The sequence below is a fragment of the Orycteropus afer genome, unplaced genomic scaffold (assembly GCF_000298275.1).
Source record: "Orycteropus afer afer isolate SDZICR_OR568_19922 unplaced genomic scaffold, OryAfe1.0 scaffold00068, whole genome shotgun sequence".
Lineage (NCBI taxonomy): Eukaryota > Metazoa > Chordata > Mammalia > Tubulidentata > Orycteropodidae > Orycteropus > Orycteropus afer.
Genome location: NW_006921655.1, coordinates 2,180,881 through 2,202,159, shown reverse-complemented (window position 1 = coordinate 2,202,159; position 21,279 = coordinate 2,180,881). Strand labels below are relative to the sequence as shown.

General features: G+C 39.3%; 1 protein-coding gene across 1 annotated transcript in view; it reads left to right on the top strand.

Annotated features, from left to right (window-relative positions):
* The window catches only part of EIF2AK4 (eukaryotic translation initiation factor 2 alpha kinase 4), a gene marked incomplete at its 5' end in the record, with an annotated part of 148,113 nt that overhangs the window by 112,841 nt on the left and 13,993 nt on the right, over positions 1 to 21,279 (top strand). The window contains 7 exons of the mRNA XM_007940511.1: positions 1,084 to 1,200; positions 4,688 to 4,753; positions 6,860 to 7,030; positions 7,470 to 7,604; positions 12,832 to 12,939; positions 13,960 to 14,088; positions 15,642 to 15,728. Coding sequence (XP_007938702.1) covers positions 1,084 to 1,200; positions 4,688 to 4,753; positions 6,860 to 7,030; positions 7,470 to 7,604; positions 12,832 to 12,939; positions 13,960 to 14,088; positions 15,642 to 15,728 — 813 coding nt within the window. The remainder of the gene's footprint in view (positions 1 to 1,083; positions 1,201 to 4,687; positions 4,754 to 6,859; positions 7,031 to 7,469; positions 7,605 to 12,831; positions 12,940 to 13,959; positions 14,089 to 15,641; positions 15,729 to 21,279) is intronic.

Sequence of the window (21,279 nt, the reverse complement as noted above, 5' to 3'; positions counted from 1 at the left end):
GTCTGGAAAATCTTTTGTCTACATAGCCATTGTTTGGAGGCTTGTCCTCACAGGAAGCCTACTGGGCCCTCATTGATTGATTGTCACCTTTTCTTCTCAATGCTTACCGCACCTGACACAAATCATCCATATTTCACCCTGTGTTGTATTAATTGGCTTCTCCAAATCACAGTATGTGCTCTTTCAGGGCAGAGTCCACATGTCCATTCTTTTCTCTACACCCTACTGAACCATATTCAGCACACAGCTATCACTTTGTTTGTATACACAGTTGTTACATAAGTGTTACTCAATGTGTATGGGCAAAAAGTAGCAGTAACTACTATTCCACCAGCCTAGGTAGTCAGTAGGAGTTCTGGTGGCGTAGTGCCTAAGGCATTTGACTGCTAACCAGAAGGCTGGTGGTTCAAATCCACCAGCCATTCCTTGGAAGGAAGGTTGGGTAATCTACTTCCATAGTGATACTGCCCCGGAAACCCAAGGAGGGGTGACTATGAGTCAGATCCTACTCGACGCAGTGAGTGAGTGACTGTGAGTGAGGCAGTCAGTTACTATTGAAACAGATCCTCACCCTCCTTAAAATCTTTGTGAACTCCCTCAAGCTTTCTTATATAGCTGAAGGCCAGTCAGAGCATTTTTAATCCATATAATAAAGTATAATATAAACAGGGTAAAAAGGATGCATATGAAAAATAAACTAGAAGGAAATACAGGTAGTCCCTGATTTAACACCAGGTTCCATTCCAGCAAATCAGATCTGACATAAGTTGAACACCTCAATTTTTGTTCCATTTTCATTATTATTTTCTTTTACTATCAGTACTTTTGTTTGTCCTTGGGTTTTGGAAACATTATATATAAACTCACAGATATATTTTAACATTATGTGAGTACGTATTACTAACAAGAAGATGTACCAAAAAAACAGCTGATCATCCTAATTGTAATATGTCATAAATCAAAGACTACCTGTATGCTTAAATTTAATCCTCCATTGTGTTAGGATACTAACATTCCAGGTTTAGTCATGTAGCTACATTTCTTTCATAATGAAAATAATAATATATTTTGCCTGTATCCTAGGAAAGAAATTACAGTATTTACTTGAACCATACCATGTTATTGAAAGCCATACTCTTACACTGTGGAATCCCAGAAGATAAACTCAGTCAAGTCTACATTATTCTGTATGATGTTGTGGTAAGCATTTAATTACTGTAACTTGATGGTGAAGGGTAATAATAATTCATGGTTATTTTCATATAGATATAACCATAACACTAATATAGTCAAGTCTAGGTTTGTTTGCTTTTATTGTTTTTCCCTTAAGAATAAAGGAAATCTTCCATTTGCATTGGACTGAAATGAAGGAAATGGATAAGCTATGAATGATACATCAGTTTGTAGTTACTTCGAAGCATTTTTAAGTCTAAATTCAGCATAAGGACACTAATCACTATACCAGACAGTCCAACTCTCTCACCAGGTCTCATCTGTTCTGTGAGTCGCTCTGGAAGTGGCCCAGAAATACACTAATTCAGGGAATTGGTATGTTTATGCAGAATTAAAAATGAACATCAGAAGTTGATGAGTTGGGTTTTAACTACTTCACTCATTGCTTTAAAGTATAGAAGAACCAAATGGCTTTGATTATATCATCTTTAGCAAATATCTGTTACGCTCTTATTCTATTCTAAACCCTGTACTACTACTGTTCTCCATGGTATGTTTTTAAAGAATAACTTCTAATTTGAAAGGTTTGAATTATCTTACTTAATTTGTAAGTTCTTTACTAACTTACTTTTTTTTTTTTAATTGTGATTTGGGTGAAAGTTGACAGAGCAAATTCACTTTCCATACAGCAGCTCACATAACACTTTGTCTCATGACATTGACTGCAGTTTCCCACAATGCAGCAACTCTCCTTCTACTTTCCCCACAGTTACCTTTGCCCTGTGTCCTTCCTTCCCATGCACTCCTGCCTCCCGAGCTGTTTCCCTGTGCTTACACAGCCCTTCTGTTCTCCCATGATTGTTGTCTCCAAGGAGTGTAACTACCTAATGTAAATGTTCAGCTCATATGCCTGTCTTGTTTGGCTGGAAGCCACAGGAGTAGGTTCAATTCCAGACATGAAGGGCAACTAATGGCCATAGTCTCAGTGGTTCCAGCAAGCTCTATCAGACCTGCAAACCTGATCCCTTTTTTTTTTTTTAATGATTTTGCATTTTGTTTTACATTGTTCTCCCACTCTTTCCAGGATCGCCTACACAGATCCCCCTCCAAGTGGTTGACAGTGATAGCCGGGCACCATCTAGTTCTGGTCTCATAGTTGTATAGGCTGAGAATCGCATGATGTACCAGTTGCTTGCACTAATTTTTTCCATGCATCTTTGGTTTTCTGCATTCTTTGCTCTGGATGTGGAGAGACCCATCATTGCATCTAGATGGCTGCTTTCAAGCTTTTAAGATCCCAGTCGCTAGTCACCAAAGTAGGAAGTGGAACAATGTTTTTGTGTAGTATGTTATGCCAATTGAGCTTGATATCCCCTGAGACTATGGTCCTGAGCCCACAGGTCCAACTATTTGCTCCTTCTGGGTAGCTGGCTGTGGCCAAGAAGTGACTACAACCTTGTCCCTTGTCAGCTCTCTTATATACCTGGGAATTTTTACAGAACCTACAAATACACTTGTGGAAACATTGTCTGCCAACCCTATACAACTAACCTACTTCTTGAGGCAAAATCTCACTTTTGCCTCAAGAATATTGAGAATAGAAGACTTATGCCCTTATCTTTAACTCATTCAACCTACCTATGCTTATCGGTAGTCATTTATAGATTTTGGTTGATTGAAATGGCTTGGACCCCTGTTGGTACCTCATTTATCATCTCTTTCCTGTGAGACTTAGGCAGTGGCCCCTCCGATTACTCTTCCCTAATTTAACCTTATTAAAGTAATATGCTTTATAGTATGTATGCAGATATAAAGGCTAGATGGGGAATACTGAACATTTTAAACAACTGCTGTATTATGGTGCTGGGATGGAATGTTTATCTTTTTCCAATTTCCTTTTTTTTTTTTTTTTTTTTATTTGTGTTTTGGGTGAAGATTTACAGAGCAAAGTCACTTTCCATACAGCAGTTCACATATACTTTGTCTTGTGTCGTTGACCATAGTTTATCACAATACAACAGCTCCCCTCCCACTTCTTCCCCACAGTTACCTCTTACCAGTATCCATCCCTCCATACACTCCTGCCCCCTAAGCTGTCTCCCTGTGCATAAGTAGCCCTTCTTTCTCCCATGATTGTTCTCTCCAAGGAGTGTATCTACTTGAGGTAAATGTTTAACTCATATGCCTGTATTTTGTTTGGCTGAAAACCACAGGTGTGGGTTCAACTCCAGACCTGAAGGACAGCTAGAGGCCATAGTCTCAGTGGTTCCACCAGGCTCTATCGGACCAGCAAAGCTGTTTGTTTTTTTTTTTTTCTCCAAATGATTTTGAGTTTTGTTCCACATCCAATTTCCTTTTATGTTAAATACTGTTTTTACAATAAAGAAATTGAGAGACATTCAGGAGATTTAATAACCAACAGTGCCAGATAGTCTTTGATTAAGGCAGAACTAATAGTGGAAATCCATAATGAATTATTGCTGTTTTTTATACACCAAAGGCTGAACTAATTTTTCTTTTACCTGGCAGGCCCTAACTTTACTGTTTTGTTTCTCAGTGGTTCTTCCCTCCCCACAGAGCATGGCTGCTGCTTTGGCAGTGACAGATACAACATGATCTGTCAGTAAGACTCTGCAGCAGGGATTGGGCAGAGGGGATTCAGCTCATTCCTGTTCCATCCCACACCATAGTCCTGTCTGCAGTGTGAAATGAAGTGCTCAGAGCCTGTTAGTACTTGGTTTTGATTTCTAGCCCAACAGAAATGGCTTGATGAAGCCCATCCAGATCTGAATGGCCTTGCCATCCAAGACGTACAACTTCTTCCTTTTTAATTTTTTGTGTCAGGATTTTTCAATTTTTAAAGCAACTGTAGTCATGGTGAATTGAAAAATGAAGTTTTTGATCCTGGATAGAGAGGGAGAACAATGTGGAACAAAACTCAAAATCATTTGGAAAAAATAAAAGGGGAGGGGACCAGGTTTGCTGGTCTGACAGAGCCTGGTGGAACCACTGAGACTATAGCCCCTAGCTGCCCTTCAGGTCTGGAATTGAACCCACACCTGTGGCTCCCAGCCAAACAAAAGACAGGCATGTGAGTTGAACATTTACCTGAGGTAGACAAACTCCTTGGAGAGAACAGTCATGGGAGAAAGAAGGGCTGTGTCTATGCACAGGGAGACAGCTCAGGGGGTGGAGTGCATGGAGGGTTGACACAGGGAAGAGGTAACTGTTGGGAGGAAGTAGGAGGGGAACTGTTGCATTGTGGTAAATTGTGATCAATGTCATGAGACAAAGTGTATGTGAACTGCTGTATGGAAAGTGAATTTGCTCTGTAAACTTTCACCCAAATCACAATAAAAAAAGAAAAAAAAAATTTAATTACAGAATTTATCATTTAAGGTTGGAAACAGTTTGTCCAAGATGAGGGCTATAATTCTTTAAATTAGCCTTGAAATTGTATCTTATTCAGATCAAATTTGGTGACACTCACTGTTACCTTTTTCTTCTACATTAGACAGAAAAGCTGACGAGGAGAGAAGTGGAAGCTAAATTTTGTAATCTGTCTTTGTCTTCTAATAGCGTAAGTACCTCCTAGCAGTGCTATTACAGCTTCTCTATAATTTTATGATATCAGAATATGTCACCATATTCTTCCTACAGTAAGGTAGCAGCATTTCTTGCCACCTTGCAGACACAGTTTTTCCCCTTGAGTGTTAGAGGTACCATGGGAACCTTTGGGATTAGAAGGAGAAACTAATACTGAGATCAAAGAGTCTCTCTCCATGGTCCTTCTTAACGTACTATAATCAACTTATTCTTTCTTGGTCACCAGATAATTTCTTTTACATCTCTTTTAAAAGCTGTGCCTGGTAGAGTCCCCACTGAGGAGATCTAATACTGGCTGTCTTCTCCTGAAATAGACTGTATGGGAGTAGAGTAAGGCACAGAACTCATTTGGGTAACCCTCCAGGTCTTTTAGCTCCTCAGACTTGAATTAAAGTGCTTGCTTCCCTGGTACGTTTTCTGCTCCTAAAATCTTATATTTGAGTCCATTGGCAATGAGGAAAGTCTTACGGGGCAACAGTTTTATTGTATTCTTTCTCCAGGCATCAGATCAATCCCAGATCTTTGGCACATAACCCACACTTAATTGAGTAGCTGAATAGCAGAAGATGACAGAGATTTCCTAACTCTTCCTGAATATTTATATAAGAAGAGATTTTTTTTTCCTTAACTTTCCAAGAGTCATTCTAACTCCTACTCTGGCACTCAATTGCATGATGATCCGTAGTAATCAGCAAAATTCACATATGGAATAGATCAAGATATGATTGTATACAGTCAAGGCCATCGCTCAATCTTTTGGATACCTACAGTATGGCAAGCGTGGTGCTGGGATTATAAAGAGGAATAAATTGAGCAGTCCACGGACTGAATTCAACTTTTTCATTTATATTGGCACTAAAACAACCATAAGAGAATACATGCAGCATATATCTACCTTCAGCTCTTTTAACCAACATTCACAGGGCATGTATCAACCACAGTTTAAAGAAATCACCCATACAGTTTGCAGGCAGGAAAAGGAAACCAGATGCATAGCACTGGGAGTTTTGAAAATGAGCCGGGTTAAACTTTAAATATTTTTATTGGAGCAGATACTAATGATCTGCAAGATGTCTTAATGGCATGATATTAAAATATGAAGAACTGTATGTACATAATTCTCTAGAAACTCTAGACATGTACACAACACACATCTGTGTGCAGAAATAGTCCCACTTACAAATGGCACAGAGAGTCTACTCAGGTATAAGGAAAGCTTGAACTATAAATCATACAATTTTAATTCAAGAGATTGATTCAGTTCAGTGATTCCCTTTCTGAAGGTTCAAGTCCAAAAGGTTCTTTGAACTAATTTTATATTTCAAAGAGTCTTTACAAAATTTATACACTTGTGCATGATACAATTGCATCGGTTGATTTTGCTTTTTGCCAAATCTCTACTCACTGGTTATTGTATGATGTACAGATTAATTATAAATTGTGCATTTGATTAGTGCCAAGGACAATCTCTGGCTCTGCCCTCTTCTAGGCAGAGGATGGGTACAGCTGGTAAGAACTGGAATGTGGGATCAAGGCCTCAGTCAGAGGAAAAGGTAGGTCAGGAGGCTGCTTGCGGAGAGGACATCTGAAGTGCATCCCAGGCTATGAATTAGAGTGATTCAGGTTAAAGGAAGAGGGATTTCGTGGTTAATTAGATGTAGTGTTAGAATGAGTCAGACTTTGCCTTCCTATCCTTGCATTTAATAATGGAAATGCCTGTAGTAACGGTCATTCATGAGAATGAGAAAGGTAAAGAGAAACAAATGGCTTGAAAATACTTGATGGAGACTCTGCCAGGGTCTGCTCTGCTGGGGTCGGCATTAACTGTGAGTAAGTGTGTGCGTGCATAAGAATTAACTGTGAGTACGTGTCTAAAGCACTCGTGCGAGGTACTTCATAGTTGTTGGAAAACGATCCTTAGCTGGGATTGTGGGAAGGCTAAGATTACCTTCAACCACAAAACTCCCCCTCATGGATATGTAAAAGCTCCACTTGACCCCCAGTGTATATAAAACCTAATGCAAAGTAGATCTTCCCCTGTCCTTGTACTGGAAGCTAACTGTGCCTCTTTGCTTTCCAGCTGTGTCGACTCTACAAGTTTATTGAGCAGAAGGGAGATTTGCAAGATCTAACTCCAACAATAAATTCTTTAATAAAACAGAAAACAGGTGTTGCCCAATTAGTGAAATACGGTTTAAAAGATCTAGAAGAGGTGATTGGACTGTTGAAGAAACTTGGCATAAAATTACAGGTTTGGCAACTCTTTGATTCTGGCAGTACAGAATTGTAGCATTAATAATAGCATCAGGAGGAAGTGGGCTTTATTTTATTATTGCTGGTAAGTCTTTTATTTTTCCAGAAAAACTCTGCTTTCTACATTTGGGGCCATTTGATTTCTAGTAATGATTTTGGCCGAAATCAGGATTTCTTTGCAAGTATCACGATTCCTATTGTGCAGTGGTTCTTACTATTTTCATTGGCCCCAGGGAGGTGGTTTTTCTTGAAGAGAGAATTTCTCTTCCTTGGCAGGCTATAGTTAAACAGACTTTGTGCCAGATCTTACTGAATATTTTGTTTCTACTAGATAGAATGTTCTGATGCTATTGGTGGAAAACAGTGTTTTTTCAGCATTGTGTTCCACATTCTGAATCTACAGCTCTTGACATATTTGTGTGGCTTTCACTTTACAGGTCTTAATCAACTTGGGCTTGGTTTACAAGGTGCAGCAGCACAATGGAATTATCTTCCAGTTTGTGGCATTCATCAGACGAAGGCAAAGGGCTGTACCCGAAATCCTTGCAGCTGGTGGCAGATATGACCTGCTGGTGAGGGCCTGCCCTTTCTTTATTTTTGTTCTACTTAATTTTATTTTCTGTTCAACTGGTTACTTTGAAATTTTTCAAATCTAGAGAAAAATTGAATCAGTGCAATTGCACACCTGTGTATCTTTCATCTAGACATAGAAATTTAATGTGAACCACATTTGTCAATTTTTTAACTTTTATTTTTAATAACTATAGACATATAGGAAGTTGCAAAGAGAATAAAAAAAATTGCATTTACCTTCACCTGTTTTCCTGCAGTAGTTAGATCTTTCATAACTATTGTAAAATAAGAAAACCAGGAAATTAACATTGGTACAAAGTGTGTGTATAGGTCTATATCATTTGATCACTAATCGATTCCTGTAACCACCACTGCAATCAAGACACAGAGCTATTCCATCATCACATATATCTACCAATATAAACATTTTACCATTTCAAATGAAGTATAGAAACCTAACCTCCCTGTCTTCATTCTCTAGTTGCTGCTATAACAGAAATACCACAAATGAATGGCTTTAACAAACACGGATTTATTCTCTTACACTTTAGGAGGCTAGAAGTCTGAGTTCAAAGTGCCAGCTCTAGGGGCTGGGTGAAGGCCTCTTGACCTTGGGCTTCAGCTCTACCTCCTGTTCCAGGCCCATTAGGCATCACATAGCTGCTGCCTGCTGAGGCTGATGAACCCAAGTTCAACAGGTAAAATGTCACAGTCCCAAGACTAGCAAATAATGCAATAGACCACTAGTTCAAGTCCAGGAACAATCCCAAGATTATCAGGCAACATGGCAAGCCAGTGAGATGAGAACTCAGCCAAATGCAGGATCCAGGTGTGCCAAAAGCTAGAGAGATTTCTCAAAGCTTCTCTTTATACACTGGAAGCAGGTCACACCCCAAAGGCAGCTAATTAACTGCTCACAGCAGATTCCACCATGGCTATGATTTCAGTCTCATCATGGGAAATACTACATCCAGCTGCCCAGCCACTCAAAACCAGGCCCAGCCAAGTTGACAGGTAATCTTAACTACCACACTCCTCTTACAGTTATCTTAAATATTTCCTCTCCATGCCTTGAGAGCCACATTAGACAACTATCAAACCTAATTTAGAAAACTTAAGGAGAAGGAAAGTCTATTGTATCTATTCATAAATTTGTTCTTTCCATTGTTCTTCCCTTTATTTCCTTTCTATTTCAGGAACTTCCTTATCCAGTAGTATAGGGTGGGTCTTCTTGTAATGAATTCTCTTAGTAGTCCTTTGCTTGAGAATGTTTTTATTTCCCTTTCATTCCTGAAGCATTTTGCTGGATATTAGACATTTCTTTTCTTTCTGCACTTGAAAAATGTTGTGCTACTTTCTTCTAACCTCCATGGTTTCTGAAGAGAAATCTGCTGCTGTTCAAACTGTTTTTTCCCTTTGGGAAAAGTGTCATTTCTTTCTCGATACTTTGAAGATTTTTGTTCTCTGTCTTTTATTTTCTGATGTTTAATTATGATGTGTCTTGGCATGCATTTCTTTGGATTTATCCTGTTTGGGGTTTGCCCAGCAATCTCTAATCTAGTCTCTTATGTCTTTTACCAAGTTAGGAGATTTTTTCAACCATTATTTCTTTGAATATTCTTTCTCCTCTCCTTCTAGGACTCTGATGATACAAATGTTAGATCTTTTATTTCAGTCCCACATGTCTGTGAGGTCCCATTTTATTTTTCCAATTTTTATTGTGATTTGGGTGAAAGTTTACAGAGCAAATTCACTTTCCATACAGCAGCTCACATATACTTTGTCTCATGACATTCACTGCATTTCTCACAATGCAACAGCTCCCCTCTCACTTCCTCCCCGTAGTTAGCTCTTGCCTGGGTCCTTCCCTCCACGTACTTCTGCCCCCCAAGCTGTCTCCCTGAGCACACACATCCTTCTATTCTCCCATGACTGATCTCTCCAAGGAGTGTATCTACTTAATGTAAATGTTCACCTCATTGCCTGTCTTTTGTTTGGTTGGAAGCCACAGGTGTGGGTTCAATTTCAGACTTGAAGGGCAGCTAGGGACCATAGTCTCAGAGGTTCCATCGGGCTCTATCAGACCACCAAACCTGGTCCTTGCTTTTTTTTTTATTTTGTTTTGTTTTTGCTTAATAATAATTTTGAGTTTTTTTCCTTGTTGTTCTCCCACTCTATCCAGGATCTCCTATATAGATCCCCCTCCAAGTGGTTGACAGTGGTAGCTGGGCACCATGTAGTTTTTCTGGTCTCATAGTCATACGGGCTGAGGATTGCATGGTGTACCAGTCACTTGCACTAATTGTTTCCACGCGTCTTTGGTTTTCTTCATTCTTCTTTGCTCTGGACGAGGTTCCGTTCGTTTTGTTTTTTGGTCTGTTTTTCCTCTGTTGTTCAGATAGTTTTATCTTTAATTTCAGTGATTCACTCCTCTCATCTCCATGCTTCAGTTGAGCCCATCCAGTGAGCTTTTTATCTTCTATTTCTTTGCCAAGACTTTCTCTTATTTCATTTGTTTCAACTGTGTGCATAAATGCTTGTTGAAGTATTTTTATGATGGCTACTTGAAAATTCTTATCAGATAATTCCAGCATCTCTGTCATCTTGGTATTTGATGTCAGTTAATTGTCTTTTCTCATTCATTTTGAGATCTTACTGGTTCTTGGTTTGATGTGTAATTTTCAATTAAATCCTGGACATTTTATGTATTGTGTTATGATACTCTTGATTTTGTTTAAATCTTCTGACACCTTCTCTAACACCACACCAGTAGTGACTCTACTAGCAGATGGGAGTGTAGGTACAGGTTCCCTGCTTACCTCTATTGACACTCCTGGTTGGGAAAGAGGTACCTAATTACTGCTGGGTTGGCGTGAGGATTTGGGCTCCTCACAAGATATACACTGACAGAAGGGGCAAGAGCTTCTCATTACTGCTTCCCACATGCCTCCACTGATGCTGCAGAGTGGCGGGGGAGTACAGAGTGGGGAGGCAAGCTTCTTACATCTGGGCAAGACTGGCTGTCTAGGCACCCCACTCAGCCTTTGGTGGTGAAGGTGGGCCTATCTCTTATTCTGTGACATTTGGCTGGAGCAGTACAGTTACTGTGTAAAAGTTTTGTCTTGCTAGATTGCACCTTTCCTGGTCCTTCAGCTAGAAAGAGCAGACTTTTCTTGGGCAATTTTTTGTCAGCACCTATTGGCATTTCTAGGCTGTTTGTTTCTCCAGCATCCAGTCCAAGATATATGAGACAAAAAGAAAACCCAAAGAACTCACCACATGTTGTTCCTTGGGTCCGAGAGCCCCTACTCAGTCTGCCTTCTTTTCTTCACCTTTCAGAATCTTATTATATTTGTTTTATGGGTAATGGCCAGGATTTTGCTGTACTCAGTGGGAGGAATAGGGAGAAGTGTGTCTGCTCCATCTTGTTCCAGAAACAAAACCTATATATGTAGTTTTTTAAGTTTCTAGTAACATTTGAAAGGAGCCCTGGCAGCACAGTAGTTAAAGTGCCCAGCTGTTAACCAAAAGATCATAGTTCAAACCTACCAGCTGTACTATGGAAGAAGGATGAGGCATTCTGCTTCTATAAAGATTTATAGCCTTGGAAACCCTATGGAACAGTTCTACTCTGCCCTAAAAGGTTACTGTGAGTCAGAATCAACTCAATAGCAGTGGGCTTGGGAGTTTTTTTGTTTTTAGTAACATTTAAAAAGTACAAAGTACGGAGAGACTAGAACCCTCATACGCTGATGGTGGGATTATAAAATGGTGCAACAACTGCGGAAAATGGTATGACAGTTCCTTAAAAAGCTGGAAAGAGAAATACCATATGATCCAGCATTCCTACTTCTATATACATATCTAGAGAAATAAGAGCCATGGCATGAATAGATATATGCACACCCATGTTCATCACAGTACTATTCACAATAGCAGAAAGATGGAAACAACCTAAATGCTCATCAACAAGAAATGGATCAACTATGGTACACATACATAATGGAATGCTATGCAACATTAAAGAACAGTGATGAATCTGTGAAACATCTTATAACATGGATGAACTTAGAAGCCATTATGCTGAGTGAAATTAGTCAATCACAAAAGGACAAATATATGACACCACTACTGTAAAAAGTCAAGAAAAGAGCTTCACAAAAAGAGAATTATTTTTAGAAAGCTGGAATTGGAGATACCCTTTGACCCAGCAATCCCATTACTAGGTATATATCCTAGAGACATGAGAGTCAGGACAGGAACAGATATGTGCATGCTCATGTTCATCACAGCACTATTTACAATAGCAAAAGGATGGAAACAACCTATGTGCCCATCAGCAGAAGAGTGGATGTCCAAACTGTGGTACATACATGTAACGGAATGCTATGCAGCACTAAAGAATAATGTAGAGTCTGCAAAACACTGCATAATATGGGTGAACTTGCAGAACATTAAGCTGAGTGAAATAAGTCAATCACAGAAAGACAAATATAGTATCAGTTTGTTGTTGTGGAGAGTCAAGGAAAGGTGACCCTCCTTTACGGAGGGAAATTTTCTTTGTTGGTTGCAAGGGGTGGGAGGGTAGGGGATGGAACACTGCCAAAAAAAAAAATTCATTGACCTATGTCACTTTAGTTTTGTGTATTTCACTTTACATAAATTATATTTCAATAAAATGCATTAAAAAAAAGAATTATTTGATGGTTACTTGGGAAGGGTTTAAAAAAAAGTAAAAAAATACAAGTAGAATTAATTTTAATAATGTATTTTATTTAACCTAATTTGTTGTTGTTATTTGCCGTCGAGTCGGCCCCGACTCATAGCGACCCCTCCAAAATATTATTTCAACATGTGAGCAAAATTTTAAAACTTATTAATGAACTATTAAATGCTATTTTTTCCTACTGAGTTTTTGCAGTCGGTGTGTATTTTACATGCACAGCACGTCTGTTTGGATCAGGCCCCTTTCGTGTGCTCAATAGGCACATGTGGCTGCCTTATGAGCAGTACAGATCTAGATACAGCATTTGTTAATATTTTGCTATATTTACGTGCATACTTGTTTTTATCTCTTTCTCTCTAACATATGCACACACACTCACTTTTTGCTATAACTTTTAATAATAAGTTACTGACAGAGTTCTTGTCCTTTTATCATTTTGTCCCTATAATCAACAGTTTCTTCTCCACTTCATAACCAAAAGTGTGTATCTCTCTCCACAGATTCCTCAGTTTAGAGGACCTCAGGCTCTCGGACCAGTTCCCACTGCTGTTGGAGTCAGCATAGCTATAGACAAGATATCTGCTGCTGTCATCAACATGGAAGAACCTGTGAGTTTCTGGCTTTGCTCTCTAGCATCCTTTGGGATGTCTTTCATTTCTAAAAGTATGGTTTACCTTTTGTAGGAATTTACAGGAGCCCCAAATGTGACAGCTATAGGATGAGGGGTTTAGAAATTATCTCTAACAGAATATACAAGACTAAGACTGGTGTCAGTCCTTGCATTTCAGTCCTTAGCCTCTGCTTTTCTACAGGGTGACTTTAGGCAATTCATTTACCCTTTCATATGAAAAAGAACTCTGGTGGCATAGTGGATAAGGCATCTGGTTGCTAACCAGAAGGTCAGCAGTTCAAACCCACCAGCCGCTCTGTGGAAAGAAGGTGGGGCAATCTACTTCTGTAAAGATTTACAGCCTCAGAAACCCAATGGGGGTCTTTATGAGTCAGAATCAACTCACTGGCAATGAGTTTGATTTGGTTTGGTTTTCATATAAAAGTTTTTTAACTGTCATTTTTCATCTTCTGTGTCATTTTGAAACAATTCTGCACTTCATGTTACTATGTAAGATTTCAAGCACTCAAGTACTGCCTCCACTCCTGATACTGGTCCCATATAAAAAACCAAACCAAACTCACTGCCATCAAGTCGATTCCAACTCACAGTGACTCCTTTTGGATTTCTGAGGCAGTAAATCTTTACAGAAGTAGATTGCCCCATCTTCCTCCTGTGGAACGGCTGGTGGGTTTGAACCATCAACCTTCTGGTTAACAGTCAAATGCCTTAGGCACTGTGGCACCAGAGTTCCTTTAAAAAAAAAAAAACCAAATTCACAGCTGTCAAGTCAGTTCAACTCACAGCAACCCCTCCTTGGGTTTCAAGGCAGTATCTCTACGGAAGTAGATCACCCAGTCTTCCTTCTGAGGGTTTGAACTGGAGGGTTTGAACTGCCAGCCTTCTGGTTAGCATTCACATGCCTTAGGCACTACGTCACTAGAGCTCCTTATTGGTCCCTTATACACATGCCCAATCTCACTTTTCTAAATGTAATCACTCTCTGTGTTTGATCCAGGTTACAATAAGCTCTTGTGACCTCCTCGTTGTGAGTATTGGCCAGATGTCCATGTCCAGGGCCATCAATCTAACCCAGAAACTCTGGACAGCGGGAATCACAGCAGAAATCATGTATGACTGCTCACAGGTAATGAGACAAGAGTACCCGCGAGTGCAGGACAGATAGTCATGGCTTTAATGGCAAGTCATCTACGCCTTAAAAGCCTTATGAATAGCAGTTAGATTCTATCAAATCCTATATATCTCTCTGGTTATAGTTGCTTCCTATGTTAGTTTCTTAACGCTACAGGAACAAATTTCTGCAAACTTAGTGGCTTAAAACAACACAACTTTGTTATCTTACAGTTGGAGGTCAGAAGTCCAAAATCAGTTTCACCAGGTTAAGACTGAGGTGTTGCCAGGGCTGGTTGCTTCTGGAGGCTTTAGGGGAGAATCTGTTTCCTTGCCTTTTCCACCTTCTAGATGCTGCCTGTATTCTTTGGCTCATGGCTCCATCCTCTGTCTTCAAAGCCAGCAGGGTTGCATCTTTTCTCCTCTCTGATCTCTGCTTCCTTACATCCTTAATCTTCTCTGTCTCTGACCCTGCTTCCTCTCCCTCATAAGGACCCTCGTGATTGTACCTAAATTATCCAGGATAATATAGCCTCTCATGTCAAAATCCTTAATCATATCTGCAAAATCCATGTAAAGTAACATACTCACAGGCCCATTATCCAGTTTACCACACTTCCCAAAGGCATCCTATGTTTAGTGTGTTTGTGGCTTCATGTCCCTGGGCTCCCCATAGTACATAAACCTAATACATGTCCTGGATATGGAGGCGAGGAAGTGGCACCACCTGCTTTTCAGAATGGGAGTCCTTTAGGTAACAAACTTCCATGCTGTCACAAGTGGGTCACAGAAGGGACTGTGTTCCCAGGTGTACACACATATACACACGTTCACCTACACTGAGGGTGCCAGAGTATGAAGAGATGACCGGGGAAACAGAACCACCCCACACACACACCTCACACTCCCCACTTCACACACCCCCGCCTCACCTGTCCTCTCTCTCCCTGCTCACAGTCCTATCATATTACCTGCCAAGACCTCTGAAGCTCCTGATCACCATTTTTGCATATGCTGCCTGTCAGTCTGTGTCAGAGGGATGCTGACCATCAATTGTCATTCATTTGACAGAACACTACCTCTTCGAGTTGTTTCATAACTTGTTATAGCAGTGTTTTGTCTTGTGGTTAAATGTAAAGCCAGTGACCAGTGACTTCAGTCTGAGAACAGTGTCCCCTGCACGCTTCTTCGCCCTATGCTTACTGCTTTATGCTTCAGTGCTGCTGTTCATTTTCTACCGCCTCTATTGTTTCCTCTGTGTGGGTAGGGACAGATTTTTGGCAATTCCCATTAAGACTGGAAGCTTTTAAAAACCTCTTACTGCTTCGCAACCACAGTGATTGTCCATGGCCCTTTAGAGCAACAATGAAAGAAAGGAAAGCAAGAGAATTCTTATTCTGCCTTTGAATTCTGTGCTGCTTTTGCTTGGTATTATATCCCCTGGAGGCAGCATGTTTAGTAATTCATTTTGAGAATACAATTGAAAACAGTATTTTCCTGCTCCTTAATTACTTAAAGGCGCTCCAGGTGCTCCATGTTTGTTTTTTACACTGTGTTTATTTGTTCCAGTCCCAGGAGGAATTGCAGGAGTACTGTAGACATCGGGAAATTACCTACGTGGCTCTCATCTCAGATAAAGAAGGAAGCCATGTCAAGGTAAAGATCATAGGAAACTTTTCCAAGCGCAGCATTCAGATTTTCCAAACCATGTATTGACACTGGAGCTCCCAGCTTCCCACTAACCCCCTGGCTTGTGTGTGGGTTGAAATCTTTGACCTCATCGCTCCTTGTGAATTGCTGGGCTTGTTACTAGAAACAATGAGGGAGATGAATCTGAATCTGAACACCTTTCTAGAGGTTTTAAAAAGAAAAAGAAAAAAAACTATGGCTGTAGTCTTTTTTTCTGTTTTGCTCCTCTTCTCTTTTTCTATCTAAAAATAATAATAATAACTAGAGGTGGTACCTGCTGGCTGATGTAGCCTCTGGCTGTTTCCTAAGCAAGTTTACAATATTGCCTTTAACTAAAAATGTTCATAAATATACCACCTGTACTCTTTTATTTCCAATTTTTTTAAGAGGGAAAAAAATTATTATTATTTTTTTAATGTGGCTTCACCTCTTTGGTTTAAACAGAATCATAAAGCTGATCTATGTCCTAACATGTTTTTATATGCTCTGCAGCCTCTGTCTTTACTGGTATAACCATGTGAAGCATGTTCAGAAAGATTTCTATATATAAATTCACTTTCTAGAAAATATAAACTAAATAAAACAATTTGTATGTACATATAGGTTCACATACAAATCAACACTGTATTAAGAATATTGTTATCCACATATCTGAAAATAAAAAGAGCCCCCGCTTATCAGTGGCCTGCAAAGGGCTCACTTTTTAACCTGCAGATACCCAGTTGTTCCAGCTGTTTGTCGAAAAGGCTGTCCTTTCCCAATTGGATTACTTTGGCACCTTGTGGCCTATCGAGTCATGTGGATGTATTTCTAGTGTATCAAGTGTATGTGGATGTGTTTCTAGACTAGCTTTTCCAATCCATTGATTTGTATGGCTATGCTTATGCCCGAGCTATACTGTCTTGATTATCATAACAGCTTTCTACTAAATTTTAAAATCAAGTGCCTTAAATCCTCCAATTTTGTTGTTCTTTTTCAAAATTGTATTGGCTATTTTTATTTCCTTATACATTTTAGAATTAGGTTATCAATTTGTACAAAAAAGCCTGCTGAAATTTTGACTGACATTGCATTGTATCTGGTGAGGATTGACGATGTAAGAATTTTGAGTCTTCCTATCTTGGAACATAGACTGTCTCTCCCTTTATTTAAAAATGCTCAGCACTGTTTTGAGTATTGAGTGTACAGTTCTTACACATTTTTTTCTTGAATTTATCCCTAAGTATGTCATGATGCTGTTGTAAGTTGAACTGTGTTTTTAATGTCAATTTCCAGTCATTCACTTCTAACATATAGAAAAGAACTGCTTTTTGTATGTCAACCTTGTATCCTGTGACCTCGCTAAACTCTTTATTAGTTTTTATGGCTTTTTGGTAGATTCTTTCAAATTTTCTACATAGACAATCATGTGTAAATTAAAACGGTTTTATCAGATTGAAAAATTTCCCATTCTTTTTTTTAATGCATTTTATTGAAATATAATTTATGTACAATGAAATACACAAAACTAAAGTGACATGGGTCAATGCATTTTTTTTTTCAGTGTTCCCTCCCCTCCCCTCCCACCCCTTGCAACCAACAAAGAAAGTTTCCCTCCATTATAACCTTTCCTTGACCCTCTACAACAGTGAGCTAATACAGTATTTGTCCTTCTGTGATTGACTTATTTCACTTAGCATAATATCCTCCGAGTTCATCCATATTATGTGGTGTTTTTCAGACTCTACATTATTATTTAGTGCTGCATAGCATTCCATTATGTGTATGTACCATAGTTTGGTCATCCACTCTTCCGCTGATGGGCATGTAGATTGTTTCCATCTTTTAGCTATTGTAAATAATGCTGCGATGAACATGAGTGTGCATATATCTGTTCCTGTCCTGGCTGTCACATCTCTAGGATATATACCTCGTAATGGGATTGCTGGGTCAAATGGTATCTCCAATTCCAGCTTTCTAAGGACTCACCATATTGCTTTCCACAGTGTTTGTATCACTTCACAGTCAGTCCCACCAGCAGTGTATGAGTGTCCCAATCTTTCCACATCCCCACCAGCATTTGTTATTTTCTATCTTGTTGAACCTTGCCATCTGTGCTGGGGTGAGATAGTATCTCATTGTTGTTTTGATTTACATCTCTCTGATGGCCAGTGATTGTGGGTGTCTCTTCATGTATTAGCTAGCCACCTGAATATCCTCCTTGGTGAAGTGTCTATTCATGTCTTCTGCCCATTTGTCAATTGGATTGTTAATCCCTTTGCTGTTGAGGCATTGGAATTTTCTATAAATCTTCGAGATAAGTCCTTGCCAGATATGTAATTATCGGCAAATATGAACTTGTTGCTGTCATTTTTGTTATGTGCTTTTTCTTGGTGTCAATTTCTTTGTTCCATATAATTTTCTATGCTGAGTTCGTTTTGTTTATGAATTGTGTTATCACTTCCTTCGTTGCTATTGTTTTAGTATTTGCTAAATATTTGTGCTGGTCCTCTTTTTTATTTTGATGTGAAGGTTTATCATTTTTCTTTGAGGTTACCCTATGATTTATAGTCTTCCCAAGTTTAGAACAGTTCATTCTATCTTGTAGTTGTCTTGACTTCCCTACCATCTAGAAGTTCAATAATGACACAGTTTTTTTCCCCCTTTTTGGTTTCCCATTTATTCTTAGTTTCCTGAGAGCATTTGTCATGACTGGGTGTTAAATTATGTCAAATACATTTTATACATTATTGAAATGATTATCATGCAGAAAAGAGGCTGCTATCCTTAGAAAGGCTGCAGGATTGACCCTAGGCTGCCTTCTACGAATTTGGATTCTTCCATTTTCTGATAAGAGTGACTCACTGTACCTAAACTGTTCATAGAAACAATGTGGCTTCTGCCAAACACATGCTTTCTTTCTGGGAGTCTGAAATTTTGCAATCTTTCTCTGCTTTATTTTAGTTCATTGATCTTTTCTTCTGTAGTTTCTAATCTGCTATTAACCCCATCCAGTGTATTTTTCATATCAGATATTGTATTTTTTCACCTGTACAAGATAAATCTTTTTAATGTCTTGTATTTCTTTCCTCATCATGGGTCTTGCTTCCTTTATATCCTTTATAAAAGCTGTAATAATTGTTTCAAGGTCTATGTGTACTAATTCTGTTAACTCACATTTCTGGGTATATTTCTGTAATTTAATATTGGTTATCATTTCATATTGGTTTGATTAGTTGTTGAACATTATGAATTTTACATAGTTGAGTCCTGGGTTTTCTTATATTCTTGTATATACTGTTGGGTTTTGTTCTGAGATATAATTAAGATAGTTATATTATTTGGTCCTCTTCAGCCCTGATTTTAAGCTTTGTTAGGGCAGGTCCAGAACAGCCTTTAATCCAGGGCTAATTTAGCCACACTACTAAGTCCCTACATAGTTTTTTTTGTTTTGTTTTGTTTTGTTTTGTTTTAGTGACTCTTAGTCTACTTGTTAGTCACAAAATCATAAATGACCCTAATGCTCACTGATCAAGTGTCTCCCAGAGCAGTGGTAGCTCTTGCACTGACGGAGCTGGTGAAAAACAAGGCTTCAGGAATTGATGGAATGCCCACTGAGATGTTTCAACAAACGGATGCCCCTCTGGAGGCACTCACTTGGCTATGCTAGGAGATTTGGAAGACAACTAGCTACCTGGCCAACTGACTGGAAGAGATCCATATTTGTACCCATTCCAAAGAAAGGTGATCCCATAGAATGTGGAAATTATCAAACAATATAATTAATATCACACTCAAGTAAAATCTTGCTGAAGATAATTCAAAAATGGTTGCAGCAGTATATTGACAGGGAACTTCCAGAAATGCAAGCTGGATTCAGAAGAGGACATGGAACAATGGATACCATTGCTGATATCAGATAGATCTTGGCTGAAAGCAAAGAATACCAGAAAAATATTTACTTGTGTTTTATTGACTATGCAAAAGCATTAGATTGTGTGTGGATAACATTGAGAAAAATGGGAATTCCAGAACACTTAATTGTGCTCATGAGGTACCTGTACATAGATCAGGAGGCTGTCCTTCAAACAGAACAAGGGGATACTGCGTGGTTTAAAATCAGGAAGGGAGTGCATCAAGGTTATATCCTTTCACCATACTTATTTAGAATATCTGTACACTGAGCATATAATCTGAGAAGCTGGATTGTATGAAGAACATGGCACCAGGATTGAAGGAAGACTCATTAACAACCTGGGCTATGCAGATGACACAACCTTACTTGCTGAAACTGAAGATGACTTGAAGCACTTACTGATGAAGATTAAAGACTACAGTCCGCACTATGGATTACACCTCAATATAAAGAAAACGAAAATCCTCACAACTGGATCAGTAAGAAGCATCAAAATAAATGGAGAAAACATTGAAGTTGTCAAAGATTTCTTATTACTTGGTTCCATAATCAACACCAATGGAAGCAGCAGTCAAGAAATCAGACATTGTATTACACTGGTCAGATCTGCTACAAAAGACCTCTTCAAAATGCTGAAGAGCAAAGATGTCTCTTTGAAGACTAAGGTACACCTAACCCAAGCCATGGTGTTTTCAATCACCTCATATGCATGTGAAAGCTGGATAATGAATAAGGAAGACCAAAGAAGAGTTGATGCTTCTGAGTCGTGGTGTGGACTGCCAGAACTAATAAGTCTGTCCTGGAAGAAGTGCAGCCAGAATGCTCCTTGGAAGTGAGAATGGCCAGGCTTCGTCTCACCTAGTTTGATCATGTTGTCAGAAGGTACCATTTACTGGAGAAGGGTATCATGCCTACCTAGTAAAGTGGAAGGTCAGTGAGAAAGGGGAAGGCCCTCAATGAAATGAATTGACACAGTGGCTGCAAGAGGTATGGTAAGAGTTGGGAGACTGGCACAGGAACAGGCAGTGTTTCATTGTGTTGTACATTGGGTCACTGTGAGTTGGAGCCGACTCGATGGCACCTAACAACTACTACTAAGACAATCATCTTTGGAGAATTCTGCTTGATGCCCTGGTATTACAAGGTCTGTCCACTCTGACTGGTGAGAATAAGAACTATTGCCAGCTCTGTGAGTTCCAGAAATTATCCTGCCTACCTATTTCTAGTGACCATTTTCCTAGCTTTGAGCAGTTTATTCTCACATGTTAGTATTCAGCTAAAGACATAAGGAGCTCTGGTGGCGTAGTACCTAAGCCATTTGACTGCTAACCAGAAGGTTGGTAGTTCAAACCTACCAGCCACTCTGCAGATGGAAGACTAGGCGATCTACTTCCATAAAGATTTACCACCTTGAAAACCCAGTGGGGGTTGGTATAAGTCCAAATCAAGTTGATGGCAATTTTAAAGAGTGGATTCCCCTGTAGAATTTAGAAATCTTTCTTTCTCTGAGTGTGTGACTGTCTCCTCTTTGGTCCTGTGCCCCACAAATTCTAGCAGTCTTGGCCTACCTAACTTAGTCTTCTCATCTCAGTGAGACCTCTGGGCTCTGTTTAGGTTACCCCT